The 27,346-nt window shown below is 48.8% G+C and overlaps 1 protein-coding gene across 2 annotated transcripts in view; it reads right to left on the reverse strand.

The window, feature by feature from the left end:
* Positions 1 to 755: 755 nt before the first annotated feature.
* Positions 756 to 27,346, reverse strand: part of MTMR8 (myotubularin related protein 8) — a 483,391-nt gene continuing 456,800 nt past the window's right edge. The window contains exon 14 of one of the 2 annotated variants that reach the window (XM_085608281.1): positions 756 to 2,332. In XM_085608281.1, coding sequence (XP_085464407.1) covers positions 2,057 to 2,332 — 276 coding nt within the window. In that variant the 3' untranslated portion in view covers positions 756 to 2,056. The remainder of the gene's footprint in view (positions 2,333 to 27,346) is intronic. The other variant, XM_085608282.1, reaches the window with a different exon arrangement.

Below are 27,346 nucleotides of genomic sequence, written 5' to 3' on the forward strand. Positions count from 1 at the left end.
AAAACGTACATTTTTGAAAACTTTCTGTAAATGTAAAGAACTTGAAATTGGAGGCTAAAAATTAAGTTAGCATCCGCAGATTGCTTGGTGGGAGCAGTGCAAACAGAATCTAGTAAGGACGATGTGTGGCTTCAATGAATTTAGGAAGGCAAACCTTCCCATTGTAGCATTCATTTTTTAAATATTTTTGGTGAGCTGAAAAAAATATATAATTTGTATATTTTTTAAATGAATGCTTTTTCTGCATATTTTGTGTATTGTTTTGCAGTTGAAATAATCGAAAATGATTAGACAGAGGTCCCCTGGTTTAAGAAATGACTCAGTGGGGGGAATCCCTAGATTCCAATAATGATTCATTGGGGGTCCCCGGGTTCAAGTAAAGAGATAGTGGGGGCCCACAGAAGTGAAAAGGTTAAGAACCACTGTGCTAGAGGAGTATCCGCATGAGTGCATCCAATATGAGAGTGGAAATATACACAGAGCCTAGTTCTCTAATCAATAAATCACTTGTGTACAAAAAGCATTCTAAATCAGGCCATCTCACCACCTCCAACTACAATATATACATGTGCTGATAATTCTTATCTTCCAAGAAGGAGCTAGAACAGAAAAAGCAGTTCTATCTGTGATTGGTTGGAAGTGCCAATCCATACACATGGTTCCTTTCATGCATTTATCCCAAGAGGCGGCCACTGATCCAATGGCATGCTTAATCAGATCTCTTTAAGACATTTGGGTAAATTAAGCACAAGGAAGCGAATCCAAAAGCTCAATTTTATAGGACAATTAATAACCATTAATGGTAATGTTCATCCTATCTGCAATAAGACCAGGGTGGTGAAGATATATGTAGGATGCAAGTCTGAGTATGCAGAGGAAGTCTGGAGAATCCCGTTCCCCTGGTACAGTAAAATATTGCACTTGATTCATAAGGTAGAACACTGTTAACTAGATTTTGAGTACTATCTTTTTAGGTCACTCCCAAAAGACTTAGATAAAATTATATTTGTGCTACAGGAAACTTCAGCACAGTTTAGGCATAAACGCACTTAGATAGGCGTGAACATGATGTAACTACCAGTGGACATTTTGAGTATTACACATGAACATCAACCACAGCTTGAGAATGATCTTAAGCTGAAATGCTGCTTCATGGTCCATCCAAATATTGTAATGCAAGTGAAGCGACGAAAGTGGCTTAAAAGTGGCAACAAAGCAGTAAAAATGTTTTGTTAAAAAGTCTAAAAATTAGGACGGCACTGTGAGGGAGATCCTTCAACATAACATCCCTAATGCTTCCTACCCACTGGTTTTAAGTCAGGCAGAATTTTTCTGAAATATAAAAAAAAGGATTAAATGATTGGCATAACTACTGTAAGAAGTAAATGGCGTTCTTGGGAGTGCCGATTTGAATTTTTCACCATGTGTGCATACAAACTGCCTCAGACAAGAAAATGTCACAGGACAGCTGCTAAATAATGTACAGATACAACAAATATTGTACAAAATGTGCAATAATCCATCAGGCTGGGGGTAACAGTCAAGCAGCACCTTTGAACAGTAGAGAATGCCAATGGAAGCACTGTCGCTCTGGCCTCCGCATCAATTCAGTATTGGATCAATGATGCTCTTCCAGTTGCTGCAACGGACGATGCATCATTCTTCATCGCGGAGCATGTAACAATTACACATGCTGTCCTCAATATGCTGTTGCAAAAAGCACCCATGAACGTACTTTTGTTGAACATCGGCAGTAGATTATACTCTAGGAAAAGGCGACATAACACCTATCGTCCTTTTTCATACATTCCCTTTTCGTCAAATGAACGGCTACATCAGCAGTGCACTCCGTTGAATCATAATACAAATCAGATCAAGAGTCATTTCCTTTTTTCTTTCTGTGCTTCTCATAGGAGTGTCCTGGGCCTCTAAACCTTCTCGTTGAGTCGGCAAGCTCTGAATGGGAGAATACAGACTTTGTAGGCTTTTTGTAACTGGGCCTTTTCGGAGGCACAACAAGAATGGGTGCTGCATGTCTAGATCCCAGCATTGTTGCTCAATTGGTCTCCACTCTAATCTGAACGGCTGAGTGGCTTCCAATTCCTGGCAGATCTTTATCTGCATCGAGGTCCTCTCCGTTGCTTTGACTCTGTTCACGGATATCTTTGAGCTCTTCTGTGTCAGTGCCGTTGGAAAGCTTGACAAGTGCAATACCTTCACAGTCCATTGGTGCTTTCAACTTGGGGGCAGCAGACGCTTCATGTGAAGCACTAAGGGGTTCTGGTACAGTTCTGGCTTCATTGGATTGCTGACCATCAGCTACAGGCAATTTCTGTAGGTGGAAATAAACATAAAAACAGTCAGGAATCCTTCCGATCTGATCAATACCAATAAACATAAGAATGTATTTTTACAAACTAGTTCCGATTTTGCATATTATACAGAAACCTAGTGTTTGGTGTTACTTACGTCCAACAAATTACAGACTACCCACTTAGAAAAGTATAGCAATAACACATGCTGTGTTAAATTGGTAGTGTGGACAGATGAGTTAAAAGAGGCTTGCGTCGATGATGAGATCTCTTATAACTCGAAGCTTTAGACATAATGGGATTCACCTAGTAACCTCAAGATCTGTAAAGATGGCTCATGTGGACCACTTTGAGGAGCAAAACTCTAGAAATTTGGCGCAAATGACTAAGCAACTAAGAAAATAGAACTAAAACCGGCTGCAAACTTTTCATAATCATACAACATAACTTGGAAATTCGCACAGGATGTCAAATGGTTTCTCATGTATTGGTACTGGTAATCCAACTGAACTCAAAAGAATATAAAGCAAGCAGATTTATGGTCTACTTATTAACTGAGTATTTTGGACAACAAACAAAATTCACCATAGGAGGTGCGCACTTGCCAACAAGGGAGTCAAGCAATAAGCGGCAACAACATCACAGAATATGATGTTAGAATTGGTCAGGCCTGTTATTGCATAAAGCAAACATTTATTCACTCAAACAATACTGGTCCTCCACCATGAGGAGAAAGATCAGAAGGTCAAATATCGAGAATGTAACACAGAGTACGCTTAAATGATTGTGATGGGTTCTTCATCTTCCCCATGGCCACAACGTCGTACACCAGATGTTTCACACGGAAGACAGTAAACCTCGTGAATTACCTTAGATCCTTAATACTTGTTCGGGTTCTGGCGAGACAAATTCAGACTAATACGTTTTTGGATTGATTGCAATATTACTAATATGGAAAGAATGGATAAAGCTCATGGGGCCAGATGAAACGTAGAAGGTGGGTAAAATAGAATGAATAATGATGTTGTATATAAAGATGAATTACAATTAAAATTCCAGGTTTTCTTTTGGCAAATGTACAATGAAGATGAATGGGGGTAAGTAAAAATAAAAACCGCAACCAATTCAACGTCACAAATGAATAAAAAAAAATATTGAATATGAAGTTTCAAAAACACTGAACTACACTTTCATTTAAGTCAATATTATGACAGGTGCCCAGTTAATAAACACAGCATTCTAAGTTAAGTCTAACTCCTTTTTAATGGATATTATTCACTCTTAGCCAACACAATCAAATCTTTTGGGTTCTCATTGGTGACCAATGCTGACAACACCCAGATTGTGGTGTCTCTTTCCAATAGTAACCAGAGCACACATGAGACCTTCCAAAACTGCGTGACTGCAGTTAGCAAATAGATGAGCGATAATTGTCTCAAATTAAATTTATCTGAAACAGAAGTGATCTTATTTGGAAACAATGTATCCTTGTGGTCCCCTTCTTTGTGGCCGCAAGAATTAGGGACACTCCCTGTACCTGCAAAAAAAAAAAATATCTTGGTGTCACTTTAGATGACAAAGTTGCCTACAAAAATCAGATTAATGTAGTCATCTCATCCTCTTTTTATATCTTGAGGACCATCAAGAAAACCTCTCAGGTCAATCCGTTTGACTCGTTAAAGATTGAGCTCACAGCCTTAGTTCTCTCAAGATTAGATTATTGCAATGGACTCGATCTAAACTTGCATAAGAGCGCCTTGAATGAGCTGCAAATGTGGAACATTTGCATCATGCACAACACTGCGGCCAGGATGTTACTGACGGTCCCTAAATTGCATTCTGCAGCTCAGGCCTTAAATAAGCTACACTGGCTTCACATCAAACAATGCATCATCTTTAAGACGTTGTGTATAGCATTCAAAGCTCTAAATGGCACAGGTCCAGATTTTCTAAAGAATCTTAAATGGCTTTCGACGTTGTGTATAGCATTCAAAGCTCTAAATGGCACAGGTCCAGATTTTCTAAAGAAGAACCTTAAATGGCTTTCTATAGCCGGATCTCTACGTTCTAGCTCTGCCAGGTATTTGGTTGCCCTTCCCCCCATAAGTGTAGTCTCCTGGGGAGGCAGGAGCTTTATTAGATGTACTGCTCAACAATGGAATCGTCTTCCTCAATCCTAAAGTCTGCCACAACTCTTCTGGGTTTTAGAATGTCCTTAAACACTTGGTCATACGCCAACTAACTGGGCCTCTTTAACTGGGTCACAGGTACACGCAGCTGGGCATATGCGCACTCTATAAATCCCTTCTTCATCATCATTAGTGAGAAACTGATTAGGCAACATAAACGCAATAGTGCCAGATGGTTTATGTTTAAACCCCCAACACTCCTTTACAAAACAGCTTGCGTTAATATGGATCCTGCATGAAGGGTGATTACACTGTTGTAGAATTCTCCTTAGCCACGAACCAAAGCTAAATGCAGTCATAACACGCATCGTAAATCATTACAGGACGTTTGGAGCCTGTAGAAAGGGAAACCGAGCTGAAAGGGTTTGCTGCTCTCCTGGGAGAGAAACGGGACCAACCAACACTTCAGACAAGCTATTCATGATGCACATAAAAAAGAGAAACAATCTGTGGTTTCTGCTGACCAACCACCAAAAGGATAAACCTAAGTCTTTGTCTAGGAGAGGAGTCGAATTTCCTCCAGAAACATCAAGGAGAGCATGTCTACACAGAAGAATGTAAACAAAGCTTGTGCTTAGGATTAAGAAAATATATCAAATGGCGTTCATCAAAGCTGCCCTACTTTTAAAGAAAGGAGTCAGAGAGTGCTGGTTAGTGATACTGAGAGGGTCTTGGAATCTGTCTTTTAGAAGAGCTCACTTAATAAAAGAGGAGAACAAAGGCTCTTTCCAGAACTAGGAAATTAATGTGTATGAACACTCAATGGTTTAAGTAAGACCTTTGCTCAATATAGGAGGGGGCTGATTTAGTTGTAGCTTAGTTGAACAAGTTACTTACCTTTTGTAACTCACTTTCTGATGGGTACTCTTAACTATACATTTCTCGCCCTTAGAATATACCCCAGGCACCAGACTGGATCTGGAAGATTTCACAGCAGTGCTTCCATGCGCTTCTTGGTGCCACTGTGCCTTGTTACACCACAGAAGTAACAGAGCAGAGCTGTTTGTGAGCACCATCCTTGCTCGCCTACATCAGTTTCTTCTCGACTCTTTCAGTGACATCAAACGAGGAGCCCAAAACATTTGTCGGTACCAGTGTGTATATCTCGAGACGGTAAAAAGAAACCATTCCGCAGAACAGTATCTGATGGATACTTCTAAATATATGATGAAATGAAAATGTTTTGCTATTTCGTTTGTGCTTTGTTCTCGTGTTAAGTTAGCATTCGCTGCACCATTTTATGTACAGCAGCCATTTTGAATCATGTTGTCAGCTACATATCCTCTGACTCGAGAAACAGGATGTGGAAATGTTCATTTCACCAAGGTTAGGCCTTGCTCTGCTAATGAATACACTGTTCTTATTAACGCATTCCTTTCCCATAGATAGAAACTTTCTCCCACCTAGCCTAGCGATAGACACAAATATAATGATCTTGGCAGTAAGATAATGTGTGCCCGGTCTCAGAGTCAAGACTCGTCCTACGTTACTTTGTTTTAGCCGCACTTGCTAGTAGATGTACGCTTTAGTCAGTCCTTCTGCAGCAATCCTAGGAGCCTGTTCAGACTGGACTCCGCTCGAGTGCACCTGAATAAAATATACTTGGTTTGTATTCTCTGTCTGACCGACTCTTCCTTTGTATGGAAGGCTGGGCGGTGGTCGCGAGTGACCCGGGTGGCCCTAATCGGGTCACTTCCTTCACATAGATTCCTTAAAGAGGAGGGTCTGTGGAGCAAGCTCAGAGCAGAGAGTCTTGCAGGACTGAACTAGCACAATGCTCTTCCCATCGAACCTCGCTGTCAAAGAAGCAGTACTTGGTGAACGTGTGCACTGATGCCCCTGTCATAGCTGACATATTATGCAGTGGTAGCAGGAATGTCCCTGGTTGAATGAGACCTCAGTCCTTCTGGAGGATGCTTCTTGGCCAAAGCATAGAAGATCTTAGTACAGAGGGCTATCCACCTTGACTAAGTCCTTTTCAGAACCACTAAGCCTCTCTATATTCCACAAAAAAGCTGATCGTCCACCTGATGGTGTTTGGTGTAAGCAATGCAAAACTGTAAGGCATATGGGGTCCAGCTGAATGAGTCCCTCCTCCTCTTTCAAGGGGTGAGGCGGAGCAAAGAACGTTGGGAGGAGGGTGAAAAAGTCACGACTTTTTGAAAAAAAAGCCACCCTGGTCCTCAGTTTTAGTTTGTCTTGGAAAAAAGTGGTTGAAGAAAGCTGCACCATGAGAACCTGCAGCTCACTCACATGACCAGTAGAAGTGACTGCGATGAGGAAGACAGTTTTAAGTCAGAAGATGCAATGAGCAGCTGCACAGTGGCTCAAAGGGGGCATACATGAGGAATCTAAGGACCAAATTAAGATCCTACTGTGGCATCACAAATTGTATGGGAGGGAACATGTGTGACAAAATGCAAAAATACCAAAAGAATCGACAAATAACCTTTAATGGTGCCCACTGCATGACTATGCTTGGCTAAAAGCAAAACAAACTATAAAACGTCGAACAATTTTGCTTGTAAGAGATCTGTGTTGTGGACTCCTCACCAAGCCAAAGATGTGTCCCAGAGCCCGGCATATATGTTCTTCATAGAGGGATGACAAGTCCCAAGAATAACATCCACAACCTTAAGTGGTAGAGCGAACACAAGCAACTGATGTCACTTAATCGCCACACATGGAGATGTAGATTGTACAGGTTCGGATGCAGAACCCTGCCCTGCTGATACGACAAAAGATCCTACGAATGTGGTAGCTTGATTGGAAAACAGATGTTCATGCTCAAGAGTGGAAGGTACTACACTCTCCCGGCCGAATCCAGAGCAAATAGGATGACTTGAGCCTGATCTTCTTCAAAACGAAGGACCGGAGAGGCAGAGACAAAGGGCACTCCTGTGTACCATGCTTCACTCTATCCCGATGCCCTGCACCATTTTGGGGTGCAACCACTATTCATGATTCACCAGGTTTCACTGGTTGACCTTGCCGGCACTATTGTTTAAAGATCCCACCAAGTGCTTTACCATCAGGGAGATGCCCTGAGCTCTGATGCTCCAACCAACTCCAGGCGCCCACTCTGCCCTGCTTATTGAGTACCACATAGCGGTGGGGTTCACCATGAAAACCTGCACAATCCTCCCCTTCATGAATGGCAGGAAGGCCTTCAAAACCAGGTAGATGACCTGTAGCGCTAACTGATTTATAGGAACAAGGTTTCCAACAGAGACCTCTGATCTCCTTATCTTCTAGATGACCTCCCAAGTGATACATCCCTCACCACCATCAGTTCTGACTGGGGAAGGGAGATGGGTCTCCACTGGTCAGGTTGTGGTCAAGCAGTAAAACCTGCAGATCTTGTGCAGTCTTCTCTGAAACCTAGATGACATCCACCAGGTTCCTTTGGTACCGGGCTCATTAAGACTTCAGACCCCACTGCAGAGCCCACATATGCCACCTGGCGAAGTGGACAAGTAAGATGCACTAGGCCATCAGGCCAAGAAGAATCAATCAATCAATCAGGGATTTGTGAAGCATGCTACTCGCCTGTGAGGGTCTCAAGGCATGGGGAGGGGGAGAGGGGAAGAGACCGTGCAGCTCCGTCCCACCCAAAGAAACAGGTCCTGAGGTTTTTCCTGAATGCTTGCAGAGTGGGGGGAACGTCTGAAGCTGAGTGGGAGTTCGTTCCAGCTCTTTGTCGCGATGTAAGAGTATGCTCCTCCACCCTTTCTGGCTCTGCGGATACGAGGGGTTTCGGCAAGGGCGAGGTCAGTGCAGATGAGGCTTATCTTGGGTGTGTAGAAGGAGACTCTTTCGTTGAGGTATTGCGGACCGGTGTTGTGGAGGATTTGTAGGCGTGAGTAACTTGAAAGTGACTCTTCTCAACAGGGAGGCAGTGGAGGTCTCGTAGGTGCTGGGTGATGTGGTCTTGTCGTAGGATGCTGAGGCAGAGTCTGGCAGCGGTGTTCTGGATGGTCTGGAGGTTTCGGAGCAGGGATTTGTTTATTCCGACATAGAGGATATTTCCATAGTCCAATCTGCTGGTTAGGAGTGCGAGGGTGACAGGGAACGTGCCGGTTTTGAAGGTGGAGTTGATGGTGCGTCGTTGTTCGGGTGCTATGGCGGTGTGGCTCTTTGGAAGAGGTGCGGTGGGCAGGGGTCCGTTGGGGCTCCTGAGTGTATGCTCTTCAAGGTTGGCTGGCGTTGCTGGAGGTAGGAGTGGTGGTGGTGTCTTGTTTCTGTTCATTGAAATTGTCGTACAGGGACTTGGTCTTGAGATGGAGGTAGGAGCCGAGTTTGTTGCAGAGGTCCTTGGAGGGCATGACATCTGAGGCTTCGCATGGGGGGTTTGGTGAATTCTTGTATGATGCTAAAGAGCTCCTTCGAGGTCCTGGAGTTGGCGAGGATTCTGTCCTAGATTGAGTTCCTTTTTGTGGATCTGATGCGTTGGTGGCATTCTGTAATGGTGTTCTTGTAGCTGGTCCGTGCTTCCAGGGTTTTGCTGTTTCTCCATACTTTCTTGAGACATCTGCATGTGTGTCTGGATTCTCGGAAGGTTGGTTGTGAACCAGGTGGCTTTCATGAAGCACCGTCTGTCAGAGTTCCGAAAGGAGGCAAGCTTGTCTGTGCAGTCGGTGTCCATCTGTGAAGTTCATTGGCTGCAGAGTTGGCGTCAGTCGTGGAGGGAGGGGTAGCGTGGTTGAGGGTAGAGTTGAGGTGCTCTTCGGTGACCACGCTCCAATTCCTGTGCGTGGGGCATGGTGTAGCTTTGTGTGCAGTGGGTTTTGAGAAGGAGAAATATGCGCAATGGTGGTCCGTCCAGAGGGGTCGCATGGTGTTGCTGAAGTGGATGTCGTTTCCTCCTGCGAAAAGGGGTTGAGGTTGTGTCTTGCCTTGTGGGTGAGGGTGGTGATGAGCTGTTTCAGTCCGATGTTGGAGAAGTTGTCCAGGAGGGCGGTGGAGTTTGGGTCACTGAGGTTGTCGAGGTGGAAATTCAGGTCTCCAAGCAGGACGTAGTCCATGGAGGCGATGGCGTGGGGTGCGATGAGGTCTGTGATGGTTGCGCCGAACGTGGTGAGTGGTCCGGGAGGTCTGCAGGTGAGGATGCCGCATAGGGTCGTTCTGGATCTGGAAATTAAGGTGTTCCGTGGGGGACGAGGAGTCGTTCATGCTGGATGTGGTGAGTCGGAGGGAGTTCTTGTGTACGATGGCGAGGCCTCCTTCTGGGTTGTTGCGGCGGTCCTTCCCCCTGGATCTTGTACCCGTCGCGGATGGCGGCAGCGATGTCGGGGGGGAGTTGGCGTTGGTCCAGGTTTCTGTGAGGAAGGCGACGTCAGGCGACAGGGTGTTGAGGAAGTCCCAGATTTCTATTGCGTGTCTGTGCAAGGAGCGCACATTGAGGAGGATGCAGCTCAGGGGTTTGTGTGCAATGGTTTCTGGTGGGTGGGCGGTAGCTGTGGGGGTCCGGAGGTGGGTGAAGTTGCGGCAGGAGAACTGCCATGGGTGGTGTTCGGCCTTGCCAGCTGGCAGTGGTTTCTTCCAGGATTGAGTGCGTGGAGGGCAGCTGTGTCGTAGCAGAGGGGTGTCACAGAACCAGGGTCCCTGGCTCTGGTCGCGGTGAGGTCGTGGATGGGCGCAGACGGGCTTGTCTTTGGCGCGCTAACTGCACGCCTGCTGCGCGGCCGCCATTAAGTAGGGGACAGGGAGGGAGCGCAGGTGGGAGCGGGAACCGGCAGGGGGGGAGGCACCATTGGGGCAGTAGCGGCAGGAAAACGGCAAACAGGAGTGAAAAAGGGCACAATACGAGAACAAATAGACAAAAAGTAAAAATAGAAAAAAGGCAAAAGAGTACAAATAGACAAAAAGGCACAAGAAGGCAGAAAGTGCACAAATGGAGCAGAAAAACAGAGGACAGACAGACAAAAGGCAGACAGACAAGGCTGGAAGACCGGACCAGTAGAAGAGCAAAGCTCTCCCACAGGACCACCAGGGATAAGGCGCAGGCAGGAGCCTGCAGGTGGAGGAGGGCCTCGAACACCTACCTGCAACCAGAGAGGTGCTGGGGGCAGGGGGGCAGCAGCGCAACGATGGAGTCGAGCGAGGAGAGAGCAGACTTCCCTGACCAGGAGGTCAGAAGTCTCATGTCGTAATCCAGGACCCAGGCTTAAACACTCAGATTCCAGCCTGAATCTCCTGCACTAGTTGCGGAGGAAGAAAGACTCTGAACAATGCTGTGTCCAAGAGAGGAACTACAAAAGGAAGCCTTTGCATAGGAGTCACGTGTAACTCCGGCTCATTGATCAAGAACCCCAACCAATTTCAGAATGTTTGCTGTTCTCTAGAGGTGTTGGACTGGGACAAACCCGCCTTCAACAGCCAGTCATAAATTTAGGGGAAAAACTGGTCCTGCGACCACCACCACCGCTTTTGTAAACACCAGAGTGGTTCTAGTACAGCTGAAGGGGGGCATGTCAAACTGAAAATGCTCTTGGTTTACCCTAAACTTTAAGTAATGTCTGTGGGACTGCAGGGTAGGCACATGACAGGGATGCATCACGTAGGTCCAAGACTACTATCCAGTCCAGGGCAGACAGAACCTGGGCCAGTGGAAACATTTTTTAATCTATTCCGCAAAAAGCATTTAGAGGGCAAAGATCTAAAATAGGACAATGGTCTCTTTCCTTCTTCTGCACAAGGAAATAGCAGGAGTAACAAACACCACATTCATATTTTGGAGACCGGCACACTCTCTATGATGCCTTTGAACAGCAGGGTTCGCATCTCCTGCAATAAGATGGATAGCTGCTCCTCTGAGATCAACTCTGATGTAGTTGTAAGCTTCAGAGGATTGGATAAAAACAAGAGAGCATAACCCTGAATGACTATCTGGAGGACCAATCTGCCAGATGTGACAGGCTGCTACCCTTGGAGGAAATGTCTGACCTGTCTCCCACAGGGTGGTTGTATGCAGTTAAGGGCAAATTAAAGCAGGTTGGGGCCACAGAACATTGTCCCTGGTGACATGCACAATGCTTACTAGACCAGTAACCACAAAAGGACTGGGGTGACTGTTCCGGTGGTGGCGGAGCTTGCACTGTATGTACACCAATCCTCTGGAGTAGCCTTGGAAGGGCTAAAATTGATGAGGTAATTGTCTGGTTGAGGTGGAAAGGCCAAGCAACCAGGCTCAGCTTTCGCTTAAACAGCTCGAGAGCAGAACCAGCCGGTTTCCAAATAGGCAGGGCCTATGAAAAGGCATATTCATAAGAGAAGCCTGCAATTCCACAGAAAATCCTGTTTAACGCATCCACACATGGTAATGAGTACACTAGTGCCAAATGTTTGCCCTAAACAATTGGTAGTGTCCATGCTACCCTAAATATTTGGCTGCATCCTGGCCATCTTGAATTATTTGTGCCAAGGAGGCCCTGAACTCTTCTAACTGATCATGTCCCAGAGGGTGTGCATATCATGGCCTAATAGGCACACTACATTGTCTGACCGAAAGGTACAAGTTGGCTGAAGAGAACATTTGGGTCCTGAATGCCTCAATTCTTTTCGACTCACAGTCAGAAGTCGTTGTGGGCAATTATTATAATTCACTTTGCTGGTAGAGGCCTGGACCACCAAACTCTCAGGAGGAGGATGCTGCATAAGAAATTCTGAGTCACCAGGCACAGGTCTGTGGTGTCTTGCCACTTGGCAGTTCGCCGATGGGCAAGGACAATCTTAGTGCGATTGCCCATAAGGACATCTATCAGTATTTCAGTACATGGAAACAAGTACTCAGATAAGGTTGGCCCAGGGTGCAATACCTCAGAAATAACATTTGTCTTGCGGTCACCAGAAAGCACATTATGGTGTCTCTTCTTAAAAAATCACGGGAGCCAGAAGTATAATTAAAGGTACCTTTACTGCAGGATAAGGATTAGTTACTTACCTGTAATCCTAGTTCTCATCCAGGGGTATACTCATCAAAGTCATAATCTATGAATAATCCCCGCCCATGTGCGGGATCCCGGAGCATATAGAAAAAAAAAAATATATATATATATATATATATATATATATATATATATATATATATATATACATACATATGTGAAAACATATAAATGCAGCCTAATAATGTTCAAAACATGGCAATGCTGTAAATTACATATTTTTGCAAAGTAGTGCCCCCGTAACCCGTAAGGAAAAAAGGAAGCATCAGGCAAATTATAACACAGCACTGCTTTATTGCCATAAAGCAACATGTAATTGTAGGCATTCGCCAGTAGGCTGCAGTAGAGTATCAAGAAACCAAGAAAACTGACACCTTGCCTTTAAGGCATTAGAGTAGGGGGACCGTGCCTTTAAGGCCTGCCTGTGACCCCCTGCTCCCATGATGGCAGTTGGGCCAGTTCTTTTTGGCGGTGCCTCCGCACCCGAGTAGATCTGCCTTCCATACATCACTTATTTAAAGAGAAAACATTGCTCGTCCGGGGAGGTGGGTGGGTCGCTTATGACTTTGATGAGTATACCCCTGGATGAGAACTAGGATTACAGGTAAGTAACTAATCCTTCTCATCCAGGGGATACTCATCAATAGTCATAATCTATGAATAGAGTAGCAAGCCCATACCCAAAGTCTCGCGGACGAGCAACAAAGCAGTTAAAAACATACATTAAAAGACACATCTTGCATTACAGTTATGCAAATAGGTTCCTCAAAGAGGCCTGCCCCACCTGGGCGTCGGCCTGCGCGTCTGAATCTAGGCAATAATGGCGCGTGAAAGTATGGACTGAGCGCCATGTAGCCGCTTTACAGATCTCAGACATGGGAACGTTGCGAAGGAGTGCTACCGTAGAAGCCTTCCCTCGAGTAGAGTGTGCTCTAGGTTTACCCTGCAGAACTTTGTGGGACAGCCAAAGCTATACAAGAGACAATCCATCTAGAGATAGACCTCTTGGCCGCAGCCAGCCCGGTATTAGTGGGCCCATAGTTAACAAAGAGCCTGTCTGACTTTCTAAGAGTAAGGGTCTTAGCTAGATAGAATTTCAAAACCCTCCGGAGGTCAAGAGAGTGTAGAGCTCTCTCCGGGGGTGTGGTCGGCTGAGGAAAGAAGGTGGGCAACGTGATCACCTGATTAATATGGAAGTCCGAAACCACCTTGGGCAGGAAGCTCGGATGAGTACGGAGCACCACCCTATTAGCATGAAACACAGTGTAAGGTTCCTTGCAGCAGAGGGCCTGAATTTCACTAACCCTACGGGCCGAAGTGATGGCTACTAAGAAGGCAGCCTTCCAGGTCAGATGTTGCAAGGAGGCCTTATGAATCGGCTCAAAAGGAGCTCCCATCAGCTTAGAGAGAACGATGTTCAGTTCCCAGGAAGGGGAACGAGACCTCACAGGTGGGTAAACTTTCTTAAGCCCTTCTAAGAAATCCTTTACCACTGGCATCTGAAAGAACGAGGTCTGGGTAGGAGACTTCCTATAGGCTGTAATAGCAGCTAAGTGTACTCTGATGGAAGAGTACTTTAACCCAGACTTCGCCAAGTACAGTAAGTAGGGGAGAATAACCTGTTCTTGACCCCGGATCGGATCAAGGGTGTTATCTCTACACCAGAAGCAGAATCTTTTCCATTTAAAGCCATACGACTTCCTCGTGGAGGGCCTCTTTGCCTCCCGAAGAATGCCCATACAGTCCGGTGGAAGATCTAGATGTCCGTACTGGATGAATTCAGGAGCCATGCCGTCAAGCGGAGGGAGGGGAGATTGGGGTGGAACACTCTCCCCTTGTCCTTGGTCAGCAAGTTCGGCAGGCATGGCAACCTCCTCTGTGGTACCTCCGACAGCTGGAGTAGATCTCGGTACCACCATTGCCGGGGCCACTCCGGTGCTATTAGGATCATCCGAGTTCTGGCCCTGTAGAACTTCTGAATCACAGCCGGGATGAGAGGGAGAGGAGGAAATGCGTAAAGCAATGTCCTCGACCAGCTGATCAAAAGCGCGTTCCCCTGCGACCCCCGTTGAGGGAACCTGGAGGCGAAGACGGGGCATTTTTTGTTGTCCGCGTCTGCGAACAGATCGATGTCCGGTATGCCCCACAAGCGGAAGATGTCTTGAGCGACGTCTTCGTTGAGCACCCAGTCGTGCGCTTCGACGAAGTCTCTGCTGAGGCCGTCTGCCTGCACGTTCAGGGTCCCTGGCAGGTGAACAGCAACGATCGTCCGGTTTCTCGCCAGAAGCCATTTCCAGATTGACTGGGCCTCCAGAGACAGGACCCGTGATCTGGTCCCTCCTTGCTTGTTCAGATAGAACATAGTTGTGGTGTTGTCCGTCTGAACCTGAACATAGTCGGTCTGCAGGGATGGGTACAGGGACTTGAGAGCGAGATGGACTGCTCGTAGCTCCAAGAAGTTGATGTGATAGCTCTGTTCGGTAGCGGACCAGAGCCCTTGTACTTGAAGCCGGCCCATATGAGCCCCCCAGCCCTGCATGGAGGCGTCTGTGACCACCGTCTGTGTCGGAGGCGCCTGATGGAAAGGGACGCCGTGAAGCAGATGGGAGCGCTTCATCCACCACCGGATGGAATCTTTGGCGGCTTGATGAAGGGTAATGTGATCTTCCTAGCGGCCGGACCTCTGCGACCACTGATCCTCTAGGTCTTGTTGCAGAGGACGCATGTGCAGACGTGCGTTGGGCACGATGTAGATGCACGAGGCCATGGATCCCAGGAGAGATGACACTTGTCTGGCTGTGGGATATTCCGTGCTGAGAAGCGTGCGGCTTTTTTGCAGCATGGAGGATAACCTCTCCTCCGAAGGACACACGCTTGCGATTGAGGAGTCTAGAGAGGCGCCCAGGTAGTGGATCCGCTGAGTTGGATTGAGGATCGACTTCCTGTAGTTGACCTGAAGGCCCAACGAGTGTAGAAGGTTTAGGCAGAACGAGAGATGACTCTGGAGTCGAGCCGGAGTGGAACTTTTTAAGAGCCAGTCGTCTAGATAGGGGTAGACGAATATCTTCCGTTTGAGGAGAAATGCAGCCACCACCGCCATGCACTTTGAGAACGTTCGTGGCGCGGACTTGAGGCCGAATGGCAGGACCTTGTATTGATAATGTTGGCGAAAGATGTGAAATCTGAGAAACTTCCGATGTTTCGCTGAGACAGGAATGTGGAAGTATGCATCCTGTAAGTCGATGGCACACATCCAGTCCCCCTGGTGTAGATGTGGGAAGATCTGGTGCAGTGCTAGCATCCTGAATTTTTCTCTTCTGAGAAATCTGTTGAGTAGGCGGAGATCGAGGATGGGTCTGTAGTCTCCGATCGCTCCTCTTTTCTGAACAAGAAAGTACCGGGAATACACTCCCTGATTTCTCTGCCTGTTTGGAACTTCCTCTATGGCGTTTTTGGAGAGGAGAGTGGCAACTTCGTCCTTCAAAAGCTTGTTTTGGCTGGGAGGGAGTGGCTGTTTCCGTGGGGGTACCTGCGGAGGGGGAGATTTGAACCTCAGCAAGTAGCCACGCTCTACAATACTCAGCACCCATCTGTCGTTTGTAATTGCATTCCACTCTGCCAGGTGAACGGTGATACTTCCTCCTACCGGAGTGGCGAACGAGCGCGGAGGAAGTAAGTTTTCACTGTTTGGGAGGTTGCTTGTTAGAGGACTGCTGCTGTTTAGCATTTCCTCTTCCTCTGCCCCGGCCCCTTTGTTGAAACTGGGACCTCTGTTGGTTTTGAGAGGACCATTGGGGCGTTTGAACGCGCTGGTGAAAGGCACGTTTGTCGCCCTGGCGAAAGCGCTTGCGGAACTCTGCGCTTTTCCAGTCCCACAGCCTTTACGGTGTCCAATTCCGTTTTCATCTTGCTCATTTGGTCGTCCGCATGAGCTCCAAATAGCGATGATCCATTAAACGGCAGGTTAAGAATTCTTTTCTGCGCATATGGTTTGAGGCCCGTTAATCTGAGCCAGGCCGAACGGCGGGAGCAGATGCCATGGGAGTAGCCATGCGCGGCTAGGTCTGATGCGTCCGCCGCTGCGCTTATTACTTGGTTGGCCACCAGTCCGCCTTCTTGGAGGATCTCCGTGAAGTCCTGCCTGTCCTCCCTAGGCAATTTCTCCACGAATCTGGCCAGGGAATCCCATAGGGAGCGATCATACCTCCCCAGCAGGGCTGAAGCGCTAGCGACCTTCATGTGCGAGGCAGAGGTGTTGCACATTCTCCTGCCGTAGGAGTCCATCAGCTTGCTGTCCTTCTCAGGGGGGACAGAAGCAGATACTGAGGCTGAGTGAGACTTCATGGCCGCCGCCACGATCACCGGGTCCGCCCTCAAGAATAAAGGGTCCTCGGTCAGAGCCTTGTACTTCTTTGCTATTCTCGAGGGAACCGAGCCCGCTGTAGCCGGTGTAAGGAACGTGGCCATCGCTGGTTCTAACAATCCTGGCACCAACGGGAGCAGAGGTCTGGGAGCTGACCGATGGTGTAAAGTGTCAAAGATCACAGAAGTGGGTGCCTGAGGGACGTGCAGTGCGATGTTCAACTTCTGCGCCCCTCTACCCAGGACGTCCGAGAAAGTTATAATGTCATCCACCGGGGACACTCGCGATGGAGGCGTGGATGAAAAAGTAGGAGAGTAGTCCCGGACTGAGGATCTTGTGGATGAGGTCCCAGTGGACGACCTGGTGCGTCGCCTCTTGTGGGAGCGTTCGCTATGGTGAGCTCTTGATCCTGATCTGCGCTTGGACGGAGATCTTGGACGTTTTGGCGCAGTGCGACGGTCCCTGGAACGAGACCGGCGTGGTGAAATTGGCCTTGGATCCCTCGGAGGCGATTTACTCCTGCGCGGTGGGGAATACGTACGGGAGTAGTCCGATCCCGGACTCCGACATGCGCCAGCGCCCACATCTCATAACCAGCGCGGTGACAGTCCAAACCGCTCTGGACCCTCGGGTGATCCTTCCGGAGATATTTGCACGATGTGCAGTCCCGGAGATGATGACTGTTCTCCTGGGGACCTCTCCGCGGGCGCTCCAGTTTTCGCCCTCGACGTCGAATCCCTTGACGTCGACGACGTCTGCGTCACCATCGGCAAGTGTGAGGTATGCCGTTCTGGTCTCGACGGCGGTCTCGACGCCGATCGCGGAGACCTCGACGTCGATCTCCTCTTCTCTGGCACCTGACGTCGGCTAGATGACCTCGACGTCGGCCGTGTCTTCGACGTCGACCTCTCTCGACGTCGACTGGGCGACTTCGACGTCGACCTCTCTCGACGTCGACTGGGCGACTTCGACCTCTCTCGACGTCGACTGGGCGACTTCGCCGTCGACCTCTCTCGGCGTCGACTGGGCGACTTCGCCGTCGACCTCTCTCGACGTCGACGTGGTGATCTTGACGTCGATCTTCCTCTTGACGTCGACCTTCTATGTCGCCGAGTGGGGGTAACCATCGACGGCGACCGGCCCACTCGCGGCGGAATGTACGTCGCCGCATCTCTCGACGTCGACCCCCTCGAGGGTGGCGGAGAGTGTCTCGACGTCGACGGAAGCCTCGACGTCCACGGAGACAGTCCAGATGTCACCGGACTAGCAGCCTTCGAGCCCGAAGGGCCGCCTCTCGACGCCGACTAACTTTTGCGCGGCGGAGACTCTTGATGGTGGGATGAATCCCTCGACGCCGAAGTTCTCTGCCTTTTCGCCGGCATCCTCGACGTCGACGGCGAACCTCTTGGACTCCTGGTCTTTTTGGAGCCCGGGGAGCTGGTATGTCGCCGTTTCTGTACTTGCGTAGCTGAAGAAGGTGGTCTTGATGAGGAATGCTCGCCTTCACGACGGCTTCGTTCCTTCTCCAGTCTTGCATGCAGTTTAATGCGCTCTCTGTCCCTCAGAGTGCACTTTGAGAACTTCTGGCAGTGGGGACACTGGTCAGGATCGTGTTTTGATGGTAAACACACAATACACACCGAGTGTGGATCCGCCAGTGCCATTTTATTACCACAAGAAGGGCATTTCCTAAATAAAGGAGACATTCTGACTGGAAAAAATTGGAAAATTCACTGGAAACCAGCAGAATTAGCCCTTAAAAGCCAGAAAACGTCGAAAAAAGCTTGAAAAAGCTGTAATTCAAAATTTCAGTCAAAAAACTGAAGAGCTCAAGCTCCAGGATCCTCACAGAAGGAGCCGGAAAAAAGAACTGGCCCAACTGCCACCTGTAGTGCATCATGGGAGCAGGGGGTCACAGGCAGGCCTTAAAGGCACGGTCCCCCTACTCTAATGCCTTAAAGGCAAGGTGTCAGTTTTCTTGGTTTCTTGATACTCTACTGCAGCCTACTGGCGAATGCCTACAATTACATGTTGCTTTATGGCAATAAAGCAGTGCTGTGTTATAATTTGCCTGATGCTTCCTTTTTTCCTTATGGGTTACGGGGGCACTACTTTGCAAAAATATGTAATTTACAGCATTGCCATGTTTTGAACATTATTAGGCTGCATTTATATGTTTTCACATATATATATATATATATATATATGTATTTTCTATATGCTCCGGGATCCCGCACATGGGCGGGGATTATTCATAGATTATGACTATTGATGAGTATCCCCTGGATGAGAAACAGCGAGCTCCAGTCATAGGAAGAAGCCCGGGCCAAATGACATTCTCTGGAATTTCACTTGCGAACGTTCTGTTCAAAGTGAGAATGTCACACAAATGAAGGTCCCGAACCCGCTACAGCAAATGGGGTGAAATCAACCCTTCATCAGGGGATGCATCAATCCCACTAATGGATGCATCAATCCCACTAGCCTCCTGTTAGTCAATATAGAAAGTAACATCATTGTAATGTGGAGGTTAATCATCCCTATCTTCACCATTGTCAACGACACGGTAGCAAACTCTGGTCAGATTCGGAGCCAAAAGAGATGGAGGAGCCTCTGCAAATGGCTCGGTGGTAAAAGGAGCGTTTTATCCAAGTTAGATCTTATGGAAACAGGGTGCAGCAAGTGCTAAGTGTGACACTGTTTGGGGTCAGACAGATTTGTTCTGAGTCGGCAAGGAATCAGCCGATGTCCCAACCAGTTCAATTAAGACGGAACTGGCACAGTCCTGGACTCAAAATGGAAGTCAGTGCAGAACCAGCAATGGGTTCCAGGAGATCAGACAGAGCGGAGGACAGATCTGTTGGAAGTAATGCGACTGGAGGACCCTGCGGATTCTTGGGGCTCGAAGGCGCACCAGAGGAAACCAGAAGAGTGCCATAAATATGCAGCTTAGCCTCCATCTGCTGCGGAGCCGGGCGCAGCAGGATCAGTTGTGGCATCGACTCCTCAATCGGTGATCAAGAGCGAGATCTATTGGCACGTTGTCGCTCTATCGATTTCTCTCTGGGCATAGAGTGGTAGGATGGGGGCCAAGTCCTGCTTTAAAATATGCTTCTTCTTCATTTTGGACTTTGACTTACTGGACGATCTTGAATGTGAAGAAGGCCTGTAACGGGACTGGCCTTGAGAAGGGAAATGGTTTGACATCCTCGTATTGGAGCAAAACGTACACAAGATCAATGACTTCTTTCAGTACTCAGCGACTTACAGCTTCTCTTAACAGTCACAGATTGCCTCCTGTGAATGAGGGAACATTTTTCGCATCACTTGGAATCATGCCCAAGCCCAAACATTAAAGGCACACTTTGAATGAGTCCATCGCTGACCGTCACAGCATCGTTTGAAGCCTGTAGTCTTCGGTGGGGGCATTATTTCGTTGCACAGTGGACACCAATTTGGAATTATTTGTCAACCATCAAAAAAGGGAGCAGAGCTCTTAATCCGTGATGAAGGACAAGTTACTTACCTTTGGTAACAATATATCTGTAAGAGACATATGTAGTTGTAGATTCCTTACTCTTAGAATTAGCTCCAGGTGTCCAACTGGATCCTGAGATTTTTTCTTTAGCAGTACCCCTGCACGCTGCAGGTGGCGTTGGTCGACTTAGTGTCTGTTCTCAGCGTCATGTTCGCCGGAATTACGTCGCAGTGTCTATTTTGATGCTGCCCCTGTGCGCTGACGTCAGTTCTGACACGACTTTCCATGCTAGAAGCGCAGAGCCATGCAAGACACTGACCACTGGTGCGCATAACTAGGGCCCTGGAAGGGAGTCCCTATCGCTAGAAGTCAGTTCGCAGAACTGGGAGGGTGGGTGAGGCGGTAAGGAATCTATAACTACATATGTCTCTTACAGATACATCATTACCAAAGGTAAGTAACTTGTTCATCTGAAAGAGACCGTAGTTATAGATTCCTTACCTTTAGGATAGATACCCCAGCAATGTCAACCCCGGAGGTGGGTTTGCGAACCAAGTTCACACCAGAAAGCCCTGGAGAACAGAGCGATCGAAGTAGCCGTCTCTCCGGACGTGGCTATCCAGGCAATAATGTTTGGGACTTAGTGACCACTCTTCCAGTGGTCACTAAGTCCCACTGAGGCTTTCTTCTTTGACAAGGAGTAGCAGATTTTAATGCATAGGAAAACCCCTCGAGAAATGGTGCATTTTTGTACGGCCCAACCTTTCTTGGCTCCCACATATCCAACAAAGAGTTGATCGTCCACCCGGAATTCTTTTGTGCGGTTGAGACAGAAAGACAGCACACGTTTTGGGTCCTGACGGTGGAGTCTTTCCTCCTCCTTGGACGGGTGCGGAGGTGGAAAGAAGGTGGGCAAAGTGATGGTCTGTCCTACATGGAAAGAGGTAACTACTTTGGAAGAAAAGAGGGCATTGTGCGAACGACTACTTTGTCCGGATGAACAACAAGAAAAGGAGGTTTGGAAGATAAAGCTTGAAGCTCACTCACTCTGCGAGCAGAGGTGATGGCAACAAGGAAAGCTGTCTTCAGAGTGAGGAGCCTGAGAGGACAATTGTGAAGAAGCTTGAAGGGAGCACACATAAGATAGGTTAAGACCAGGTTCAAGTCCCACTGGGGCATTATGAATGGAGAAGGAGGAAAGAGGTGAGTAATGCCCTTTAGAAAATTATTTACAATAAGGGACTTGAAAAGAGAAGGCTGATCAGGAAGGCGAAAAAAAGCAGATATGGCCGAAAGGTAGCCTTTAAGAGAGCCCAGGGCAGAGCCCCTGCTGGGCCAAAGAAAGTATATACAAGAGAATCTCCAAAAGAGGGGCAGAAAGGGGATCCACAGTCTTTGCTGTGCACCATGCCACAAAAACGTTCCATCTGCAGGCGTATACTGTTTTAGTGGAGGGGCACCTGGCTGCCAAGATGACACTACAGACTCAGGAGGAAGGTCAAAAACTGTAAACTGTCGCTGCTCAATCTCCACGCAAGGAGGTGGAGGCTGGACAGGTTCGGGTGGAGGACTGCTCCCTGCTGATGCGACAGAAGATCCTCCCAAAGAGGCAGTCTGATAGGAGGATTGATGGCCATACTCAAAAGCTCTGGGTACCAGACTCTTCGTGCCCAGTCTGGAGCCACAAGAATGACTTGGGCCCGGTCGTGCTTGATCTTCTTCAGCACTCTAGGCAGATGTGGTATAGGTGGAAAGGCGTACAGGAAGCCACAGTTTCACTAGTGACTAAAAGCATCGCCGAGCGAGTGCTGCCTTGGAAATTCCAACGCGCAGAATTGCTGACATTGCATGTTCTCTTCAGCGGCAATCAGATATAACAAAGGCTCTTCCCACCGCTGAAAGAGATCTTGCATCACCTCAGAGTGAAGCCGCCATTCACAAATTCACCAGGCACCGGCGGCTGAGTTCGCCCGCCCTGGCAGTTAGAGAACCTGCCAGGTGTTGAACCACCAGGGCAATGCCAGACGAATCGCCCGGAGCTTCATCAGGTTGATATGGAGCCCAGACTCTGCCGGAGACCAGATGCCTCTGATCTCCACCTCTCCCAAATGACCGCCCCATCCCAGGAGTGACGCATCTGTCCTCTCTGTGAGGTCTAGTTGGGAATGGGAAAGGAATTTGCCACTGACCCAAGTTTGGTTCGTTAGCCACCACTGCAGTTGTTGCGCAGTCCCCTCCGAGATCTGGACGACGTTGGAAAGATTCCCTTGATGCTGCGCCCACTGGAACTTTAGGTCCCACTGCAGAGGATCTGGCATGATGCAGGAGGCCATGAGGCCCGGCAGCCTTAGGGTCATTCTCACAGAAATGCGGGATAGAGGGTGAAACATCGGAATCATAGCCTGACTATCCCGGACCCGCTGCTCGGGAGGATAAGCCTGGAACTGCGCTGTATCCAGAACTGCTCCGATAAAAAGGAGCTTCTGAGTGGGAATCAGGTGTGACTTTGGCACGTTGATAGTGAACCCCAGTGTGTGCAGGAGGTCCGCCGTAGTCTGTAGGTGGAGAGGACAGCCTGGGGCGAGCCCGCCTTCAACAGCCATCGAGATAGGGGAAGACTGGAACCCCTGATCTGCGCAGATGAGCTGCGAACACCACCATCGCTTTCGTGAACACCAGAGGCACGCTGGTAAGGCCAAAGGGGAGCACGGTAAACTGAAAATGCTCGTGGCCTACAGTGAACCATAGGTAATACCTGTGGGCCGGCAGGACGGGAATATGAAAAAATGGGTCCTGCAAGTCCCAAGCTACCATCCAGTCTCCGGGGTCGGAGGCAGGCAGGACCTGAGCCAACGTAAGCATCTTGAACTTTTCCTTCCGGAGGAAGCAATTTAGGGCCCTGAGGTCTACGATAGGACGCAGGCCTCTGCCATTCTTGGGGACCAGAGAGTAGTGGGAATAGCAACCACTACCTACTTCTGGCACAGGAACCCTTTCGATAGCTCCAGAATTTCTGCAAAACCCACCTGTCCGACGTGATGTTTTGCCAGTGGGGGAGGTGATGGCGAATCCTGCCGCCCACTGACCTTTGGTGGCCCTGAAAGGTCGGACCAGGAGGGATTGTATGCTGCTGCTCGGGGGTTATGGGTGGACTGGCCCGCTTGCTGGCCCACAGACTCGCGTCAATGGGTCCCAAGTCCGCTGCCACACAGAGGCTGGGTAGCTTGCATGGACCGGTGGCTGAACTGTGTCGAACGCGGTGGGGCACCCCTTCCATAGTCACAAAAGGGGCAAAACGCAGACTGCGCGGGGCGAGAGGTAGCCGCGAGGCCCAAGGATCTGGCTGTAGCCCTAGAATCCTTGAAGCGCTCGAGCACCGAGTCTGCCTTCTCACCGAAAAGGCGACAACCATCAAAGGGCATGTCCAGTACGGTGGATTGGACATCCCCAGAGAAACCAGACGTCCTCAACCAGGCGTAGCGCTCCAAGGCTACTGACCTGGAAACCATTCTGCCCAGAGAGTCAGGAGTATCTAGCTCACACATGATGGTGAACTTCACTGCGTCTCTACCCTCTGCCACTGTGCGGCTGAGAACAGCCCAGGCCTCCTCCGGGCACTGTGGCTGCCCTTGGGCAACCAATCCCATGCCGTATGTGTATAACGGCTCAAGAGGCATGCGGTGTTCAACCACAGCACTAAGCTGGCAGAAGAAAACATCTACTTCCCAAGGTGGTCCAGCTTCTTAGATTCACTACCTGGGGGAGCAGTAGGGAACGCGCCCTTAGAAGACCAAGCTTGGACCATCAAGCTCTCGGGGGTCGGGTGTTGTGAGAGGAAAAGTGGGACGCCCGTTGGCCGGGAGGTGGCGTCGGGTAGGGCACTCATCCTGTCCACATGAGCCCCTGTGCTGGGCTTTGACAAGTGCCCAGAATGACGTCAGTGAAGGCCTCATTAAAAGGAGGAAGGCGCTCTGAAGAGGTCGCTGCTGGTTGAAGCACCTCCGTCAGGACGTTAGTCCTGACTGCCACCACAGGAAGCTCAAGGCATAAATCATGCTCGCTGCGCAAACGCGCAGTGAGCGCGCCGCTGGCGCGTCACAGGCGCGCCTATGGTAAGCCCGTCTGCGCCCGTCAGCGTCCCGGACCGGCCAGCGCCAGCCATGCTGCCCGTTTTCCGCCAGAATTGCCTAACGCTCGCCTGTCCCTGACCCGTGCTAAAATTATGTCGATTGGTGCATGCATGAGTAAGTGTGGCCAAGAATGGATGGTCTTGGACAACATTTCCAGTAATTGTCAGGTTTGCAACTACCATTTTAATCATACCCTGAGTTCTATTACTCCCGTCAATCACAGCCCCACAGAACTCCCGGTGTATTCAAGCTGCCCTAATTAATGCACGGTCCATGGTAAAACATGCTCCTGATATCTTTGAGCTGCTGGCTGCAAATCAGTTAGATTTGCTTTTTATATCAGAGACATGGTTCAATGAGTTCTCGGCTCCAGTTATCGCCATGGCCATCCCTGCAGGGTATACATTAGCCAGGGTTGACCGTAAAACAGGCAGAGGAGGAGGGAAACCTGGATTTTTACGCAGGCAGAGTCACATGACATTACAGAGGGGGAAGCTTTGGACTTCTCACTCACCATCTCCCCGCACTTTTCATTGAGGGCCACGTTGATCTATCTTCCTCCCGGTCCCTCTAGCACCTTCTTAAAATCCTTAGGCGAAGCCACTGTGCCAAGAGCTCTGCATTATTCTAATTATCTACTTTTAGGGGACTTAAACATCCATCTGGATTGTGTGGAGGCATCTGATACAAGAGAACTGAATGATTCTTTAGATCTTGCCCATTTGACTCAATGGATTAATTCCCCATCACATAGAGGGGGGCATACCCTAGATGTAGTCTTCTCCAACTTTCCCATAGTTGTACAGGAACCTCTCCCTGTTCCCTGGTCTGATCATTTTTTAATCCAATTGTCTTGGACCATTAAGCCCTCCTACCAGACTACGAGGTCATCCGAGGACAGACCTCCTCCACGCATTGAGCCTGCTGCTCTTTGCAGAGTTTTGATACATACACGCCCTGTTGTTCGAAGCTGTAGGAGGTTTCAATAATTGGATTTCACGAGCAGTAGAACATTTTTCTGCACCTCTGGTCCATAAGGGAGCAAGAAACACCTCGTCGAAACCCTGGTTTTCCAACGATCTTAAAGAACTAAAAAAATCATACAAAAAGCTTGAACGCAGCTAGAGACAAGCTTATTGCCCGTTGGCCAAAATAGCACTTAGGAAGTCTCAGAACAGCTACTATGCCGCCATCAAGAAGGCCAAAGGCCATTTGTATGCAGAGCGCATTGCTCAATCTAAAAATAACACCAAGGAAATCTGCGCAATTGTCCAGAGTTTCCTGAAGCCATGCGCAGAACGTATGGTCACTCCCGCCTCTAATTCCTGGTGAGAGCAGTTATCTGGTTTTTTTATAGATAAAATCCAAACAATTCAGGATAGCTTTGGGTCTGCTCTCCATGTGCGGGCGGAACACCTGCTTCGGGTGGCCTCAGATTCAGATCTAGCCGCACTCTCCTGACAGCGTTTACTCCTATTCCTCTGTCAGACACTTTGGCCACTCTTAAATCAGGTTTCCCAGCCGATCCCTGCCTAGCCAGGCAGTTGGCAGCAGTGGCGGAGGTAGTCAATTCTGAAGTGAACAATATCATTAATCTGTCGCTTCAAACCGCCACGGTTCCATCTGAGTGAAAACAGGCAAAACTCCTACCCCTGCTAAAAAAAACTTCTTTAATCCCCGCCACTCTGGCTAGCTACCGACCGATCTCACTTCTCCCGGCTGTGCCGAAGGTGTGTGAGAAGGCAGTTCTCTGAGTTTGTTGAGACTTCTGGCGCCCTCCACCCAGCCCAGTCAGGCTTCAGGGCCTCATATAGTACTGAGACGGCCCTGTTTGAGATGGCGGAGGCCATTAGAGAGTGCCTAGATTCCGGCGGCAGAGCAGCCCTGGTTTTATTGGACCTCTCTGCCGAGTTCGACACGGTAACGCATCGCCAACTCCTAGCCCATCTGTCCAATATCGGAATCTCTGGCTTGGTGTGGGATTGGATCGAATCCTTCTTGGCGAATAGAACGCAGTAAGTGTGGCTGCCTCCATTCTCTTCTACACCGAGAAGCGTGACCACGGGCGTCCCCCAGGGCTCAACCCTGAGCCCCCTTCTTTTAACGTTTATGTGACGCCGCTAGTCTATCTGGCGGAAGAGCTGGGTGCTAAGATCATAGCGTATGCTTATGATACCCAGCTTCTCTTCACGTGGAAGAAAAACGATTTATTCCCTGATTTAGCTAAAAACTGTCTTGCTGAAGTTTTTAAATGGTTACCGCAGGCCCAACTCAAATGCAATGAGGACAAGTCTGAGGTACTCCTCTATGGGTCCTTCCCGCCGTACTTTAGGGATGACCTTTGGCCCGAGGGTTACCCCATGCCTAAGTCAATGGGAAGCCCAGTAAAATATTTGGGAGTCTGGTTCAGTGAGGACCTCAGATTCCTACCGCAAAATAATAAATTGGCTGGAGTGTGCTTTGGCACACTGAAACTACTTAAGACATTTCTGCCACTGCTGCCTAAAGTTGCCAAAGAAATGGTGACCCGCACTCTCATTCTCTAGCGTTTAGATTACGCCAATGCCAGATACATTGGTCTCCCTGGATACCAGCTAAAACAGTTACAGACCATCCAGAATGCGGCCACTAGAGCGCTACTGGGCATCCCTGGTAGGTCTAGCACTAAGGAACTTCTCCAGGATCTGCATTGGCTTCCGGTCTGCCAGCGCGTTCTGTTTAAGGCTCTCACTATTGCTCACGGTGCCCTATACAAATCGGGGCCCATGTATCTCAGGAGACGCTTTGATTTCTATGTGCCTCACAGACATCTTCGCTCCACTGGGCAATGCCTTGCTGCTACTCCTCGGTACCAACTCGCTCGAACAGAAGACGGCTCCCTCTCTGTCAAGGTAGCCAAGGCCTGGAATGCCCTGCCCTACGAGCTTC

Source organism: Triturus cristatus, chromosome 5_2 (genome assembly GCF_964204655.1).
Source record: "Triturus cristatus chromosome 5_2, aTriCri1.1, whole genome shotgun sequence".
NCBI lineage: Eukaryota > Metazoa > Chordata > Amphibia > Caudata > Salamandridae > Triturus > Triturus cristatus.